At 41.8% G+C, this 19,028-nt stretch overlaps 1 protein-coding gene and 1 long non-coding RNA gene across 2 annotated transcripts in view; one reads left to right on the forward strand and one right to left on the reverse strand.

Annotated features, from left to right (window-relative positions):
• LOC121098122 overlaps nt 1–19,028 on the reverse strand; it is a 426,198-nt gene that overhangs the window by 308,989 nt on the left and 98,181 nt on the right. The gene's annotated exons all lie outside the window — the stretch shown is intronic.
• Nucleotides 1,207–19,028, forward strand: part of SLC6A2 (solute carrier family 6 member 2) — a 78,577-nt gene continuing 60,755 nt past the window's right edge. Inside the window, exon 1 of the mRNA XM_040615796.1 lies at nt 1,207–1,548. Within this exon, the coding sequence (XP_040471730.1) occupies nt 1,242–1,548 (307 nt within the window). The 5' untranslated portion in view covers nt 1,207–1,241. The remainder of the gene's footprint in view (nt 1,549–19,028) is intronic.

Raw genomic sequence — 19,028 nt, forward strand, 5'->3', positions numbered from 1 at the left:
CCAATTATAATACTGTAAGTCCTAGCAGAGAGTAAGAACCGTAGGCTGCAACACTACTGAGAATCCTCTGTGATCTGACCTATTCTCATTGATGCCAGGCAGAAGGGAAACTATTTAACATCGGGAAAGGGGAGCCAGTTTCTGCCTTTTGTGCTCAAATTTTATTCCCTTAACAGACACTGAATGTAGAGTTACTGCTCACAGCTGTAACAGGAAGAGACCCTGAAAATCCCTTTCTGCTGCTGTATTTAGCCAACTTTTGGCACCAATCACTGTTGTTCTGCCAGCTAAATTCTTTGCTCGTTTTACACGTAAAAGACTCAGGTCCCATTTGGAATAGCAGCAAACAGTTAATGTCCTGCAAATACCTCAACCTGACAACCGAATCCTACCAGCCCCACGCTTGCCTGGAAAGAAAAAGCCAGGCATCCACTAACCCTGGCGTAGGAGTATTAGCAGTGTCCAGTTCTGCCATTCAACCTGCACCCCACCAGGTTCTGATGTCAAAAGCCAAATTCTACTGTTCAACTAAAGCCACGCTAGCAAAGAGGGGAAAGCCGCCTCCGTGCTGCAGCTCAGCCGGGAAGGAAGGGGGCAATCCCGATCGGCTCTACCTGTTGCCTGCTAACGGCGCTTTCAGCTCGCCGCCCGGCTATGCGGGAAGGAGCAGCGCCGGGCGCCCCGCAGCCTGCGGCAGGACGAGCCCTAAGTCACCGACTCTAAGGTGACGCCGCCGGCCGCCGAGGTGCAGCGCGGGGCTCCGGCCGGCTCCGCGACCGCTGGCCCGGCCGGCTGCGGGGCGGTGTCCGGGGCAGGGGTGGCGGGACCGGGCAAGGGCGGTGTGCCAGCCCCAGGTGCTGCGGGACGGGGCGGTGTGCCAGCCCCGGTGCTGCGGGCAGGGGCGATGTGGCCCGGTGCTGCGGGCCGGGGCGGTGTGCCAGCCCCGGTGCTGCGGGCCGGGGCCGGGGCGGTGTGCCAGCCCCAGGTGCTGCGGGAGGCGCCGAGCCCGGCTGCCGGCCGCTCCCCCGCGGAGGAAGCCTGGCTCCCCGGGGGCACCCCCGCCGCGGTCCCCCCTCTCCCGCCTCATTTGCATGGCTCTTATTACGGCCGTGCCTCGCTCCTGCCGCGCTGACACCGGCGGGCTGGAGCGCGGAGTCGCCTCCAGCGGGAAGTGCACTTCCGTTATCTGCGCTCCCACACCCCGCCTCGCCCGCTCCCCCTCCTCAGCTCGCTCTCTCTGGATGTTTAAGGCAAGGATGAACAAACAGATCCAGCCCGACCGCAAAGTGTCGGTGGTGGCCCCCTTGCCGGACCGCGCCGGGCCGCCTCCCCCGAGGAAGGACGTGGAGCTGATCCTGGTGAAGGAGCACAACGGGGTGCAGTACACCAGCAGCAGCCTCCTGCCCGCCGCCCCCGCGCCGCGCTACGGCGCCCAGGACAGGGAGACCTGGGGCAAGAAGATCGACTTCCTCCTCTCCGTCATCGGCTTCGCCGTGGACCTGGCCAACGTCTGGCGATTTCCATACCTCTGCTACAAAAATGGAGGGGGTAAGAGCACCGCTTGCGAGGTCCTTTTCCCCAGACCCGCGCCGCGCCGCAAGGGCGGCATCCCCTTCCCCCCGGAGTTTCGGGGGAAAGCCAAGAGGGAGGTCGGCCGCGCCGTGCCCGGGAGCGGTGCCGGATGGCGAGCGGAGCGGCGGCCCCGCCGCCCTGCCCCAGCGCTGCCCCGCGGCGCCCGCCGGCACCGCGCGTCCCGGCCGCGGGGCACCGGCGCGGCTGCGGGCCCCGGGGGCGCACGGCCGCCGCTCCCCGCCGCGCCGCCCCGGTCCCGCACGGGAAGCACCGCCCGCACACCCCGCGGAGTTCAACTTAGTTTTGAGCACAGGCGTGTTTGCTTTCTGCTGCCTCTTCAGCCTGCTTAGCGCTTTTTTCGTTCGCGAAAAATAGCATCGAGAGCGGAAAACCCCAACAAACAACCCGAGCAAAAAACACTTGAGCAGAAAAACGGCACCTAGAAAAGTTAGCGGCGGACCGCTGGAAGGTGTCTTGGGGCAGTTTTAACGTGAGATCAGGATTTGTGCCCTCCGTTCTGCAGTCTGGGCGTTCTCCCCCCCTCCGAAGTAGGCAGGAGACTCGTTACAAACAAAACCTCACCTCCCGCACAGTTTGGCAATGACAGCAACAACAACAAAAATTACACACAATAACTACAGTTAGCTCAGATTGTCTGGCACGTCTTCAGTAGACCTTAACTCCATCATCTCCTTTCATCTCCCTGAAATACGCTGTGTTGTCAGTGATGACTCCACGCTGTGATGGAGTAACACCATCTGCAAGCCGGGCAGGTGCCTGGGGTGCTTTCACATCACACAGAGGAGGCGCAGAGCCTGCCTAGCAGATGGAGAGCTGCTGAGTGAGTGGCGAACGGCACGGATAGAGCAACTAGATAGGCAAGCATGTTCTGTAAGATAGTTATGTATGCCTCGATAGTGTGGTTGCCTGGTGATAAAGGCTAGTGGTTCACACTTGTAGTATGAAATAACTTGCTTCCTGTGAAAAGAAGAACTGCAGGGTGGGAAAATCCCTAGCCATTAACATGGAATTACAGCCAATTGGAACTTGATAGGATACTAGAAAGGGCTGCTACTGAAACATTTGGTCTAGTTTGGTACCTCCACAACTTCGGGAGTCAGAAAATCTGTTTGCCCACCACCCAAACAGGCTGAAGAAAGTAGTTAGTACTGAAAATTAATCTCCATCCTTATTTCACTATGTCCAAAAGTAATTCTAGCAATTCACACTACAACAACACAATACGTTATAGGCACAGCAGGCTTCCACAGTGGCAGGTGCAGGTGTAGCAGCAGCAGCATTCATACCACTCAGTACATATGCACCACTGGCAGTTTCTATGTCATTGGGCAGTTTTTAGAAAAAGAGATATATCCCCCTGTCTCACATTGCACAAAGTGACACCCAAGTGCTTGAACTCTTTTCCATTGTATTTTGGGTCACAATTTCTTAACCTGCTTCCTTTATAATTTGCTGCTAGCTTAAGCACGGGAGATAACAGTCTGCAACCCTCCTGCATGTTGTTTAGTCTCCATGTGTTATCTTATGTCAGTTAAGCTAGAGAAACCTGGGTCTTCATTAGCATCTTTTAATTCAAATACTTTCAAATCGCAGTGGAGAGCAAGTGAACTACTTCACAGCTGCAAGAGGCACCTTTCAGTGAAAAGTTTGCACCAATTCTTCCATACCATCAAAGTAAAATCAGACCTTTACAAGCAAAGGTAGAGAGGCCCTATGTTACCAAAGTCTACAGGATGACTGAGAACTGCTTACTGATATTAAGCACTTCTTTACTCTGCTCTTCGCAGTATTAAGCATCAGTCAACCCCTAGGATGTCAGTCTTGAACACATACATAATACCACAACATCCTGTACTGGCACTTAAGACTTATTTTACCATATAATGAAAGGTGGAATAATCCTGAAGGTCAAAAACCATCAATAATGGGCTTTTCCTAAGGAGCTCTTGTCACAGAGGACATCAGCTAGATAAGCTGGATGAAGAGTTTGATTGTGGTTGGCTTAATTAAGTTTAATCATATCTAGACACTGAGATTGTTTTTCCTTTTATGTGTGGTTTGATAGAGTATGCCCATCAGCATATCAGCTAACAGTATTCGGTCACAACAGAATATCCAAGACAGACCCTGCACTGAGAAGCAAGGAATGGAAATATAGCCAGGGACTGGTTAACAGGTCTATTCCTTCTCTTTACAACAATTGTCTCTATGGTATCTTAAAAAATTTTTATCCATTGCTTCCCATGTTGGACAAGTGTATCAATTTCATTTAACAGAAACTCCTGTAAGAGATTCAGGCTCTAAAAGTAGTTTACTGAGTTTCAAGGCATCTCAGTCCCTTCTTTTTATCAAACTGGTTTGGGGAGCTGGTTTGCTTCATGGGTAAATTTTCATACAAGACCAAAGAACATGAGCAATGGGATAGTTAGATTTTGTTGATATCTTTCCAGTCCTGAATCAAAGATATTCAGAAACTTCCCCCACCCCCCACCCCCCAGCACACTCCTACTGCAGGAGAGAACGTTTCTAGCACCAGCACAAGTTTTACTGCCTCAAAAAAATAATCCAAAGGGTTTCATATAACTGCTGGCTTATGTATCTCCATAAAGAAAATGTAATAAAAATCAAGGTACTAACAGACATGGAGAAAATGTGATTTCATTATCTTAGTAGCTTAGCTGGACTACCGAGCAAGCTAAAGAGACAAAATCAGTTGGCATTTCTATGCTTGTATAGCACGTTCAGACTTGCTCATTAAAAGAAGTTTTACAGGATGCTCATAATAGGATTCCAGTTTGAGTTTTTATATTTATAAGGAGCTACTAGATAAAGGAAAAAAAAAAAAAACAACAAAACAGATTAAAGTTGAATGGAATGGCATGTATTAAGTAAATCAGTGGAAGGAAAAAGGTTTCCTTTTTCTCCCTCAGTTTCTCTTTATTCTGAAAGCCTCAGCAATTACTCAGCCTCAGCCATTCAGCTAGAGCTGACTTTAAAGATAATCAAACGTGGGTTATGAACTTGTATCAGAACTTCAACAGATTGATAGAAAATAGGCAGTGAAAACGAAACACATTGCAATTCCAGAAGCCCTAAGTCACTAAAGTATTTTAACACTTGTTTTCAGTATAGGTCATGCTATCTGGCAAAAAGAAATTCTGTTATGCTTCCAAAATCTGCACCCATAAAGGTTCTACTAATGTTCTTAGCTGTTGAACAACAGCATCAAGGACATGGAAGTCATAGAAAATGGCATTCCCCTCTACATCTGAAAAAAGTGATGTGGGGTGACGTGTGGACTGTTATGTCCCTAAGACTGGCTATGATTAATTTAAAATGCCAGCAGACATGCTAAGGGCCTCTCCATGCTTGTAAAAATAGGTGGCTCTCAATAAAGCATGAGAACTTACAGGAACTCAGAAGGAAAGTATAAATACACACTGTATTCCCTCATTCAAAGTTGAATTTTACAAGGAAATGGATGCACATACACCCCTAGTTTCTTACTAGCCAAATCCTTGAGTTTCTTTGATAAACTCCAGGGAAATCTCCTGCTTTAAAAAAAAAAAAAAAAAAAGACATGGGCTTTTGGGTTAGATCCTGAAGTTCCACACATACAAAACTCTGATAATCAGTTTACTTAAGTTTTACTTACATGAGGCATACACCACCCAGTGGTAGTTATATAGACTTCTTTACGTTAGGTAACTGGAGACAACACTGGTGGTGTTAACAAGAAAACCCATTTGTATTTTAACAAGCTCCCAGTAACAAACAGCTAGGGTAAGAAGCATCCAGCAGCACTAAAATGCTGAATGAATAGCCAGAAACATCTGTGTTTTGGGAGTAGCCCGCTGAGAGACCCCAATGGGACTTCTGCACAAAGATAGATGGCAGAATGTAACCCTTCTTTGAACAACTGTGACTTTTGGAAACATTCTTTTGCTATAAAAAAAAATAATCCCCAATCTTTAGTAAGATCTAAAAAGCTAGTGTGTTTATTTTTTTGTATCAGTTACCTACTTCCATAGGACTTGCCTGCCTTACAAGGGCAGAGACAGATTCACTGGCTGTATTACAGTATGAAACAGGCCACAGAAAACTTTCAGAACAGTTTAGTATGAACAGAGTGGATGATATCTTGCCCTCGCTGACTTCTTGGAAGCAGGATATGCCCACTCCTTGCTCTAAACTACTTTGTAAGATGACAGGGAGGCTCTGTACAAATGATAAAATTCTGCAAGCTCTCGTTAAGCTGATAAAGCAACACTCCAGAAAGTGGAATTCTCCAACATTACCTTGTTAGTCTGGCTGATCAATAAACACCACAACTTACATGTGTTTGACTGCTGCTCACAGCACAATGGATAAGCACTGTTCACAGCAAATCAAAAAAAATTTTTGTGCAGTCCATCTGTGAGAGTTTCAAGGAGCAGGGTATGTCACTGGAGAAATCATCAGCTACAGTCATTTCTACTGGCTGTTCTCACAAGTGCTATATTCTCATTATAACTCATTTCTGGCAAGAGCCCATTTTTCTTTTTTTAAAAAGAAACTCCCTAGCTGTATGACTCACTCTGTAAGTGGTCAACATCAATGTACTCAAAACGAGTCTTTATAACACATCCAACCTTTTAAGTGCTCCCCAGTTCTGTAAGAAGCTATGCTGAATTAAAGAATAAGAAGAATATTAAAATCAGACTCTCATCAACTTAGGGAAAGATTTACCCTGATATTTGGATTACATCTAAGATTGTACTGATACCAAATGAAGTTGAGTAATGCCTAGTATGATTAACTGATGTGCTCACAGTGGGGGAGGATGATGCTTAGTCTTAGTTGACAAAGGTATTGTAGTTCATGTACAAGGTACTTTTAGTTAGGTTAGTTTTATAGTTCATTTAATGTTAATTTTGGGGTTTTTTTTCCTGCATAGTCACAGGCAAAATTAATATTTCCCATTGAAATTTTTTGAGAAAAAATTTACCAACATAAAGTACTTTTTTTTGTGAGCCAAAGTATTTGCAAGGTCAGTCATGTACAGACTACTCATTAGGAAGCGTGTAATTGTTGGATTAGTCACTGGAGACTTACTGTATCATAAGAATCAGATTAAGCTTTTCATGAATTTACGAATAGCTGCAGATAAATATGTTAACAGTTCTCTAGCTATCAGAATATACACTTTTAATCTCCTCTGAAGCATTATTTTCTTTAAGTGCTTTTAGACCACAGTATTTCTAGAAGAAATTGTGTGCTTCAAAGAACAGTTCACCAACAGTCAGTTTGCTTTAGAACAGAAATATCTTACAGTTTATCCCAGGGCTCCCTTTCCTATTCATACTTCCATAAGCTGTAATGCAGGTCTAAGCAATCTGCAGCATAGGTACCAAAGACAGCACACAAATAATACCAAATACCTACAGACAAGGCTCGCACAAAGCCAGGAGCCAAGAGCTATCACATATTGAGAACGACACCTGTGAGAGTATCGCCTCCCACAGAGCTGTGAGCCCGGCTAGTGCACTGCTTCACCAAAAGCAAGCTGTGATGCTGACCAGCAGCACCTTGCCTGCCCCCTGAGTTTTGCCAAGTGTCTGCCACCAAATTTAATCACTATTTTGAGAAAGACTATAATCTGGCACTTTACACTTCAAAGGAGGATGACCTTTACCTTGTAATATCATGGTTTACATTCCAAAATAGCATTGATGATGATAGTAATAAATCAACTTTGAAGTAATCTAACTGCAAAGCCTACGCCAAGAGTTTGACTCATCAATCAATCAAAGCTTAGATGCAAATCTAGTGATTTTGGTTTCCTAATAAAGGGGTTTCAATTCCCATTAGCACATTAAACCAGTGACCTCAGATACATTAAACTGTTATGCTGACCTCCACACTGTGGCCAAGATCTTTGCACTCCTGGGTATCATGTGGCATTGGGGACAATGTTCAGTGTGACAATACCTCCTTCCCCAGAGCTGGATTCAGTGGCCAGCAACAGGTGCTGTCTTCCCTTTCCCATGCGACTTTCTTCATCACTTCTCTTTCCCTTCCTTGATCAGCCACTAATCACCTGGTGCATACAGAGCATTGATTCACCTAGGCTTACCGGCACTGTAGCTCACATGCCAGTTGCCAGTCACTTCTCTGAAATTCCCTGTTCTCCTCTACATGTCTTGTTGGTTTTGCAAAATAAATCTTCAGAACTGCAATGTCTGCAGGGTTAGAAGCCACTATGTCATATATGTATTACATATGAAGTATTACAAATAGTTGATAAGGAATAACTGAACCTTTCTCACCCAAATCTTTCATCAATTCTAAAATTCTAGTTTCTAACTCTGGGGTAAGATACCATGAAATACTGCATAAGTGGTACTAAATACCTGGCTGAATGGAGAAGTTTTTTGTCCCCGAACAATTCTAGCAATGCTTAGATTGACATTTTTACAAAAGTTCTAGAGGTATGCAAGCATAGAAAGGCTCCAGATAAGTTTTATAGTACTTAGCTTGATGTTACACTTAAAAAGGACCATCCTGTGATTTAGGCAGGGCAAGCATCAAGAACTGATCTAAGGGGTGCTCCAGTCAGTCACCAAAACTGGTTTTCCACCTTTGCTTTTCCACATTATCAACACAATAAAAAAGCTGGTGTGGACCAAATGAGCTGTTCCGACAAAAGCAAAGATACGCTTTTCTAAGCACACTGAATGAATACATTTTGATTACCACTCAGAAGCACGTGATTCTAAAGTAAGAGGCAGAAAAGACATCAAGTAGTAAACTTTGTTCAGTTGTTTGGAAATTTAAAATCTCTGCTTAGGGTCTTCACCCCCACCCCTTCATTCCTGCATGCCTTTCACAATTCTGTCAGGAAACTGAAGTACTGAAATATCCCTAGAAACCCACTGCAATAGGAAAGATATCCCTCCTGAACACGTAAATTCTGAAAGTTGCATTAGGAAGCCCTCTACATTCTTATTAACACCTACTAAAACAGATACAGGAGTTTCTTACAGTTTGCCTACAGATCTCAGGTTTTGGATACTCATTCAAGCTGAAATAGCAGGCACTTAAGCTTCATCTGTTTCTAGTGTGTTTTCTCACTAACACTTTTTAACCTCTTTATTCAATTCATTGGGAGCAATAGAAAATAGAAAGGCCATATTAGCGTAGCAGCCAACAGCCCTTCTTCACTGAAGAACCCAAAATACCTCTAAGGAGACTGAGACATGGTCTGCACGGTTTGGGGGCACAATATCCCTTTCATGTTTTGGCAAAATATCAAAAAAACCCTGTCTGTTAGTTCAGTGAATATGTGAATAGAGCTCCAGCAGTCTAAAGATGTTATTTTGAGACAGGTACTTTCCTCCACACACACTGATATGAAACAGAATGCTAATACAACTACTTACACATAAGATCAGAGGGAACATACAGCTCTAGTGAGTGTTTAGATATGCTGTGAGGGAACTGATGATTAAAATCAGTTCACAAATTACTGAGCCTCTTGCTGTGAATTGAAATGGAAACAAATCGTTTAAAGAATTTCGAGCAGTTCTGAGAAGCAACATTCAGTAGCTTATGCCTTAATTTTTGCTATGTCTAATGGTAGGCACATCAGCTACTCTCAGTTCTAAAGCCTTTGTCCCAGGTTAACCAATTGATTAAATAGCTAAGAACTGTAATACAGCTCTCTAATACCAGTTTGCACTGCAAACTCCATAGGATTTACATACTTTGTAATTATTAGATTGTGGTACCTAACTGCTCTCAACACTGTTACAAAATAATAAAACATAACCAAATGAATTCTATAGTTTGAGATATATCAAAATATTGTAATTCAGGTGGCAGGAGACTAATTTAAATGGAGTGTCTTTGTAATACAGTTCTAGATCTTTCAGTACTACCTTGATGTTAGTACTTTCCATTCTCTCTGTATGAATCCTTCATATAGAATATACAAAATCATGATAAGGGATTTGGGGGAATCTTGCAACTGACTCTTCTTGACTTGAAACATGACAACGAGAAATTATTATCATCATCATCATTATTATTAAGGTTGAAATAAACTGTATTCAGGACAACTCCACTGCCCCAATCCAGTTTCAATGAAGAGTATTTAAAGATTCCAGGAATATCACACTGATTATAAATCTTCAATTTCACTTCCTCAGGGCATTTGGAGACAAAGGATTCATGTTGGTAGCCTATTACCCATGTCTTGACAACATGCAATTCCTTCCTCCAACTATAACTCCTTAATTTTCCCCTTTCCTTCTCCCTGCCTCCAAGTTTTCAGCCTTTCATGGCAAGATTTCATCCTGATTGTGTAGGTCTCACACACCGGTGCCATGTCAGAATAGTTTCAAATGGAAGGCTTTACTGACACTCACAACTTGACTTCCTAAAGATGGATGTCTGAATCCTTCAGGAAATCAGCACTAAAAGTGCCTAGACCCCCAGTAATGCTGAATAATCCCTGTTCTCATGGAAATTCTGGAAAGTTAACTGTAGTATGGTTCACCATCTTAACTTCTGTGTAGATTCCATATACTTAATTTTAGCCATACAGGTTTTCAAACTAATCCATAAAGAAGGGTGAAGGAGGTGGAAGGAATGGAAGGGAAACAGTTAAGTTCCTTGCTTTCTGACGTATTATTCTTCATGAAGAGCATAGGAAAGAACATCTAAACTACTTATCAAAGCTATCCTTTGTTTTATTTCACTCTTCCTTCTCCTTTCCCCTATTCTCTATTTAAACAAGTTTTGCAATCTCTCTCCTGAAGCATGACAAAGGTGACAGCACAGTACACCACTCTGAGAACTAGGGTCTATCATTCAGAAACAGCAACTGTCAGCAGGGAGGTCTGGGTACATAAGCCACATATTTCTTTACACTCATATTCATCCAAAACACACTACCAACTTTCCAGTGCACAGAAATCTATGGTAATGTATTACTCAACAAAACTTGGACAGGATTGGGCAGGCAGTTGTCTTTTGCCAGTCCATAAACGTTTTTTATGACTAGCGTTTTGATTGCTGGTATGCAGTAAGACAAGCTGCCCTTATTATACAATAAGCCTTTTTATAGAAGATGGTAATTTTTCCAGTGCTCCTACTCTTTAAGGCTTTATGAGCACAACCACTCACTTCCAAAAGCACAAGTGATTGCTCTTAATATAGGTATTAACTGGTTGCTATTGTTTGGCTTTTACTATTGTTTAAGAATATACACTAATGTAAATGTCCAAAATAGAATCCAACACTCCCAGACCAGTGGTGTTAAGACTACAAAAAGCCTTTCTTGGACTGCTTTGTTAAAAACTGCTTCCTTAGAACAAACCCAGCATCAGAAGAGCAGTACCTGTTTGATCCCACCCCACTGAAATACACAAGAGTTGTGATTTCAACAGCAGAAGAATATTACTCTTTTACAGTCTTTATTTCAGGGCTGGAGAAAAATATTGGATGATTTCCAAGCAGCACAGTTAGGGACAGAGTGAGTAAAAAGCCATGTCTCGCTACAGCACTTGTTAGTTTGAGAAACAGCTTTTGTGGCATTGATGTACAGGAAGGATTGTGGCCGGGTAATTGCATAGCATTCAGCTGTACTGAAGACTGCAGAACTGGAGGAAGCCACTGATTTTCTGGCCCATCAGCAGCGTGGAAGAATGCACCCTATGTGACTGCCTCCCTGATCACGCAAACAAGCTGTTACCATGGGCCTAGTGTATGTACTGAAAAAAGCAGCTGAGTATTGTGTATCTTATTTTTTGCTAGCTATTTATAATTTATTCAGCAGCTTCTGAACTAGGTGTACTGAACAGCACTCTTCACTGATTTTTTATTTTTCATCCTTTTTCTCTTCTGTAATCGAACAACTTGCAATGTCTACCCTGAAGCATGCCAAAGGTGACAACACATTACTTGCCCTTAAGATCTGTATCTCGAGGAAAAGTATGATACTGATTCCAGCCAAAGTCCAGTTTAATTAAAAAAAAAAAAGGGGGAAAGGCTGGACACACCACTCAGAGTAACAGAAAACTTTTTTCAGACCACAAGGTGGAGCAATAGAACCTTATAGAGCTTAGTAAATCCTAACCTGATAATTAATGTAACGGCAACCTACTGCATTTATAGAAAAAAAGAATTACAGGAGGACCGCACAGGGTGGCTCATGACTTTCAAATATAGAGTTACCCAGTAAAGGCAAGGATTGCTCCCAAGCAAACCCTTATTGGATTCCCTGATTAATTTAATTTATTAGGACATTATAGGAGTGGCAGCTTTTAGTTATGCCTAATTCACATCAAGGAGCTCACTTGTCAGCATGGCCACAATGACAGCAAGGAGATAGTCCACTGATAACAAGATGTTACCCCCTGAACATACCATTTTTTAAATGACTGCAACATTAAAATGGAGACACAGTTCCTTCCCCCCAAGGAATGATACAGGAGAAAATAATTTCTCACATACTAAGTCTGAGATGTTGTTCTCTGCAGTCCCTCCAAAAGATTTACCTTTGGAAAACAAACAAGCACCACACAAACTTTCACTACCATTCTACAAGACAGCCATATGGTTTGGTTTTTTTCTTCTTCAATGTTAAAGTAACCTGCCTTCCAGCAGGTCTCAGCACCTTGTCTTTTTGGCAGAAGCATCATTATTTCACAACACCAGTAACAGAAAGCAAAGGGTTTCAGTGAGCAAGAACAATTAAGTCTATGTGACTTACTATGATACTAGAAAGTGTTATCAAAGCCAAGTGTTATCAAAACATCAAGTTCACAACTTAGAAGCTACTCAAAAGTATCTTTGCTAAATGACTCTTCATCAGCCTGCAGGACTATCTGATGTCCAACAAGACTGATGCTGGAAGCAAGCTCAAAAGCTCATGCCCCCAACTGATGGGTGATTATAGCTGTCCATAGGCATCTTATAAAATTTATCACAAAACTATGGAATAGTTGTGCCGTGCAGTACTTTTGTCTCCTCTCTAAAGAGAAATGCAGATGTGTCAATGAGATCATGAGGCAGATGTTGGAGAGACCGGAGACACTCCAGGATTTTGTTTTGGGGAAGAGTTTGATCATCTGCTCTTTTTCTGCAGTTTGTTTCTCATTTATGTATAGCTCTACTGCCTTAGTTAAAATCAATAGATTCATAAACCACAAGGGAGAAATCCTGACCCAGCTGAAGTCAATGGGTGGTTTTTTTCCATTGACGTCACCAGAGCCAGGATTTCAACCCAAATAACAGACGCCTCTCTCTTAAAGACTCCTAAGTAGACAGAATTTCCAGACTAAGAATTATGTGAGAAGAAAAACAGAGTAAAGTAATAAAAAAACTATTCAGGCTAAACTGATACAGAAGACTTCCACTGACTAATATCAGCACAATTGCTCAGTACTTTTCTTAATAAGCAAAATGTCAGGACTTACATAGATGATGGCCATTATTACACAAAATGAATTTACTCTGTGAGAGTTAGACTATGACCTCGGCATTCTCCTATGTAGGGCTCAAGCAATAAATTTTAAAAAAAATTACTATTTTAAGAAGTGCATTTTACTCTCTGTTTCATAGAGACAAATGATTAGGCAAGAATCTCTTTCTAGCCCTCCAGGCTAAAGAGAAAAGCTGGGAAAATCCAAAGCAAGTACAAGACTAAAAGCCAGCAGACAGAAAAAAGGATTAGACTAGAAGATCTTACTTTTTAAGACATTTAAAATTATTCTCGGGCCTAACCCATATTTTTTTAACTTTTGAAATTAGTAGTTGTAGGAATATAGCTGGCATCAGTTACTTTCTCTCCCTTGACTCTTCCCTAAAAGAAAGTGACAGAGAACAGTTACCAGGCTATTCCTAAATTGCAGGTTAATCCTTCACTGATGCAGACAGAGGCTGATGACAAAACCACTGTCTCTAATCCCAAATTAAGAGATTTTAAAATCTTCAAGATCACCTACATTTTCCCTTCTAAATACTGCCTTACAGTCACAAGGTATTATGTGTTTAAAAGCTGATTAAAAATGGGGAAGGGGGGGTGGGGAATGCTCTGTAATAAGTTGAAAAGACCAAGCTCAGTCACACAGATATCATAAGGTCTGAGTAATCAGTGAACAAAATTGCCCTGCAATCTGCTAGCAAAAGTTTGCACCGTGCTGAAACAAGAAGGATTTTGCGTCAAACTGTTAATAGGCCTCTGCCTCATCTTGGCAGTGAGCTATGATGAGCCCTGAGGTCATTTTCACATTCTTCTATGGCATTTCAAGCTAGGAGGCCCTGTGCAGAATGGCAGTGATGAAGTATGTACTGGACAGCTTGGACTGAGGGGAAAATTTACTTCATTGCTTGAAGCCTATTAAGAAAATAATCCACTAAATGAGAACAAACATAAAGCTCAGGTTTCAAACTCAAATAAAAACTTTTGTGTGATTAATTCCCACAGAAGAGGGAGAGGAGCTAGACACAAAATGAAGGAAGGGTGTTGCTGGCCTGTACAGCTAGACTGATGCAGCACTGTTGTGGTTTGATACTGGTCTAGGTGAGACTCAGTTTACCCTTTGGAGCAAGAAAACATCAAGAGAAGTAGTTCTTACAGCCCTCCTGTTGCAGGGACGCTACTGAAAAGTTTTGCTTCTTGCCCACAATGCCCAAATTCTCAGAGACCCCACCCGATGGCTCTGCATTGCATACAGAATATTACCAGCACTACCCAAGGCCAAATACACATTTTTTTTTCCAAATGGAAAGGTTTTCTGTGAAGAATGCTGTGACATTTTTTGTGATATTCTTGTGTTCAGTGTTAGTAGAAAAATACAAACTAAAGAAGCCACAGCTATTTGGAAGCTACCCTTACCCAGACTCTCCAAAACTGTAGCACATTCCAATAGCAACTATAATCTCTGATAAGAATACAGTGTTTTGCATTGTTCTAGGCAATTATGCAGTAGTAGCCATCACTGTAACAGTAGATTTGCCAAAATTTTTGCTATTGGCATCACACACAGCAATTAACGTTTACAAATAAATTAAACTGATGCAACATTTGTCTTATAAAAGAAAATATTTTTTATGGCTAGATAGCATACTATGCATTTAAAAATATGTGTGAAATCACTACTTTGTAGTTTATATAGCATGTCTAAGAGATATAGATGTACCAGAAAACTGTACATTAAGAATACCTCCCAGTACTGTTGACAGAAAACACAGGTGGGTTTTAATAAAACACGGAGAATGGCTTTATAGTATATGTAACTGTTTGCCTTCTACTCAAAAGCCTCATATAAACATGCATTATATGTAGTTTACAGGATAGTTATTCTTCTTCCTTCAGTGGCATCCAAAGAGCATTCATCCTCAAGGCTTCATTTATAATGACTGAGACAAAATCTTAGATTTACTAGAATTCTTACAGACAGAAATGTGTAACTGTCTCAGGCTTCTGGGATAGAACATAACTTTTTATTGATAGGAAGAATTTAGAGGATTCTGTTGTGCAAGAGTTTGTAAAGACTAAGATAGTACAGAAAGTATTGCGCTATTATAAATAAATCTCTAATAAAGCCATGAAGAAAAAGGAAAGTTTTGCTTTGGTCATTGAGTGCAAAAATTGGAGTTACAGCTTAAAATTGGATTAATCACTAAATGGTAAGGCAAGCTTGAAGTGTCCCTCAAAGTGTTTATACTTGATTCTTCTCTAGCAGAATTTCAAGGCATTTACCTCCTATTGGTTTGTACATTAATCCTCTTGAAAGCTGCCTGGCACTTGTCTAGAGCTGATTTAAGATGTCTTAAGCACTTTTTTTTTTTTTACCCTGGCACAGTTATGAATCTCATGCTGCCTAAAATGGGTACTGTGTCCTCTCCAGAGGGTGCTTAACTTTGGGGCCATTTTTTATTTTGACAACCTGCAAAAGAAAAGCAGTTTTTATGAGAAAGGCCCTCCACCCGAGGCTGTGTTGTGAACCAGAGGTTGCACTGTTACATGTACAAAATGAAGCACACTTAATGTGCCTTGTCTCACTGTGTACTTTAGCTACTACTGCGGCTCTAATTTGCTCTGCCAGGGCAGGCTTACTACCTCGTATTAGGCACACAATGCAGGCGGCACAACTAGGAGGTGAGTCTCCCCATGTTTATACCCTGTACAGCGTGCACAGGACAGTGAGCAGCTCCCACAAGGACAATCCTGAGAGTGTTAGAAAGAGTAGAAAGACCAAAGCAAGGACAAAAACTGCGTAAGCAAGGGGCTGAAATCCAGAGGATTCATTCCAGCCTGTTTTCTAGCAAGGTGGAGGAACATCTCAGGGATATAAACTTGGCATTCCTGAAGCATCAAACACACAGCTCACAAAGTAGGTACCATAACTTAATGTGGGTACAAAAAATGTTTCATATAACTCTTCAACCTGCCAGTACACAAACCTGCTACACCAAGAAACACCTGTAAGGTGGGAATTTTAGACAGAAAAGCAGGAATCATTATTACACTGTAATTCATCATTTTAGTTCACTCAGTCTCTTCAGATTATAAAAAGAAGGCTGCAACACTTGATTGCAGCACTTAAGCATCTTCACAGGAGGAGAATAGAAAGTATTGCAGGGCATTTTAATTTATCAGGGAAAGCACTGCCACAATCAAAAGTCAGATATATTAAAATCAGAAATAATGACTTTTTTAAATTTTTTTTTAACACCAAAGTTGTTAAACTATGAAACAAGCCACACAAAAAAAAGAAGCAATGCATCTGCCTGATATCTTCAAGTCAGGATTGTATGTTCTTCTGTCTGAAACTAGTTTATGTTAGGAAGTTAGATCAAAGTATCTAACAAACCATTCTGGCATCAAAATCAGATGGATCCATGAATTTGGAAAACATTAATTTTACTTTACAACTAAGACAAAACAAACACATATGAACACAAAAGTTTTCTAAGAAGGGAGAGAAAACTATGACTAACAGTCTGTACCTGAACTGAAGTAAAACTGTAGTTCCCCGAATCTCCCTGGCACCAACCAAGGAGTTCCCTACATTTAAGAGACAGCTAAAGGTGATGAAGTAGTATTTCCTTTCATATTCATGACTATATTCTGCACCTCACAGAAAACAGGTTTTCAGTACACACATTTCAAGGAAAACTTATCACATGAGGTTAGCTTATTATGGATTTTCCAGTGCTGGATTTCAGCAATACCTGCTTATCTTGATCCACAAGCTCACAGCAAATAGTTTCTGATGTCTTCATTCAAAAATATTTTTAGCCATAGATGTTCTCCCACCAATAAATCAGGGTACATTTTGACAGACACTTCATTTTGCACATCTCAAGTACAGCCTACACCTTCCATGGGTGGTTTTGTTTATATGCAATTGCAGGTGAATATATCCCTGTGTCACCCCTAATAATTGCAAGGTTGGGGAAAAAACACTAATAGAACACTCCTATTAATAAAATGATAGGATAATATTTTTTCCTCTTAATTTATCATCTCTAAGCTTCCAGTCATGTCTGTTGTGAAGCAGCAGTGTTCTCCAGCTAGGCATATGCACGCTGACCCAGCAGTCAAGTACTACCCACTTCCCCTGACCAGCACCTTCTGAGCAGCTTATGAATTAGAAAGTTTTCTGTTTTGTCCCCAACAGTGTTAGCTGTTCCAGGAAAGGATACTACCACTCAAAACCCCCTGTCTTATTGAACAGTAGTAATAGGGATTTCATAAACCACATAGCAGAACAGTCTACAAGCTGGCTCCACATTCCAGCTCGCTTCCTCTCTCATTCCTTGTTTAAACCAGCCAGGTAGTTGGAAAAAGGCATAAAATCAACAAGATGGATTTGGGCAGGAAGGTTAGTAGCTAGACTTTCACATTGTTACAAACTCCAGGTTATTTACTCTACCAAACTATTCTCAAAATTCACCTTGATGCCAGTTCATTTATTTAGAAACAAAAGGGCCAGCTCCAATAGTACCTCTGCTATAAGGAGGCACAATGTAAAACCAAAAGCTATTACTGCAACCTTGTAAAGCAGATTTTTTGACTTTCTATGGTCACACTCCTGGCAGAAGATTGTAATGGCTTCATTTCCTAAGCTGGCAGCAATGAGTGTTGTGAAGGTCTGCAGCAAAGGTCAGCAGCAGGAGCCTGCCACAAGGCTCCAGAGCTCCCACTGCCACACCTTGGACCAACCGGATTTGATCTCTCAAACCCACCATGTCTCTTTCTTTACTGCTTAATTTCCTATCAGGCAACACAGGCCAGGATTCTGTTCTTGTATGTTCCTCTGATTATCTTTAAACTACACACTGTTGTAAATGTGATCATTTCATTAATTTATGTAAATAGGACCTTAGCCAATGACTTGGGTGTTATTTATGAATGAATCATGCTGCTCTGAGTGGCTGGGTACATTTAACTCTCATTAATCTGTTCAAAATAGCTACTAATGGGTTTCTTTAGCTCATTACTCTTGTAACAAAAAGCCAAAGAGATGACTGGGTTTGCAAAGAAGGGCTTGAGTAACCTTTTCTGTTACAGCCCAGTGACCAGCTTATAAATTCACTGCACTTAAGTGATTTCAAGGCGCTAGCAGGTTAACAGCTCAAGACAAAAAATGCAAGCTTCAGCTGGCATCAGCCCATGAACAGCATTGAACCATTTCTGGAAACTATTTGTTTTCACTTCCTTTTGAGTGAAAGGAACACTATTAAAATTGGAATTCTGGAAAAACTGAAAGCTCTGAGCCCAAATTGAGATTAGAAATATAAATAGGTTCAAATCTAGCAACAGTTTGTTAGAGGGAATCGCTAAATAAAAGGGCTTCAAAAGAAACCATGGTATAGCTCCATTTGGTTTATGATTCAAAAATACTTTCCATGAAAAAGGTTGCATACTTAGAAGATTTTATTGCATACTTGGAGGATTTTATATGCACAAAGTGCTGCTGAAGTTTTTATAGTATGTCATGCAATCTGTTTTGCAGAAAAATGTTATTTTTGACCACTATAATCTATCGCTGGCTGGGCTCAACATCATCATACAGCTGCTGTTAAAATCATCATCTTGGCTTTGACACTGAGGTTATATCATGCTCCTTTCTATCTCAGACTTCTCTTTGCTGTTGTACCATGCAAACCCTTATTGCTTTTAACCTCAGGTCAGTAAAGGTTGACCCTTCCATCCCTTCTTCGCAGGGGTCAGCAGTAGGCTCAAACTCACCTCCTTCAGAGGTGCCCTCAGTGGCTGTGCAAGCCAGCTGGTGGCTAGTAGGCTGAAGAGCCAGAACTAACATTCATGTACTAAGAAATGCTTGCCTTGCCCGTTACCTAGTTTTTCTACCTGTGGTGATCCTGTACAATCTAGATTTCACGGTCTCTGCATCGGGGACTTCCTTTTTCATTCACAA

Source organism: Falco naumanni, chromosome 15 (assembly GCF_017639655.2).
Source record: "Falco naumanni isolate bFalNau1 chromosome 15, bFalNau1.pat, whole genome shotgun sequence".
In the NCBI taxonomy this organism is placed as follows: domain Eukaryota; kingdom Metazoa; phylum Chordata; class Aves; order Falconiformes; family Falconidae; genus Falco; species Falco naumanni.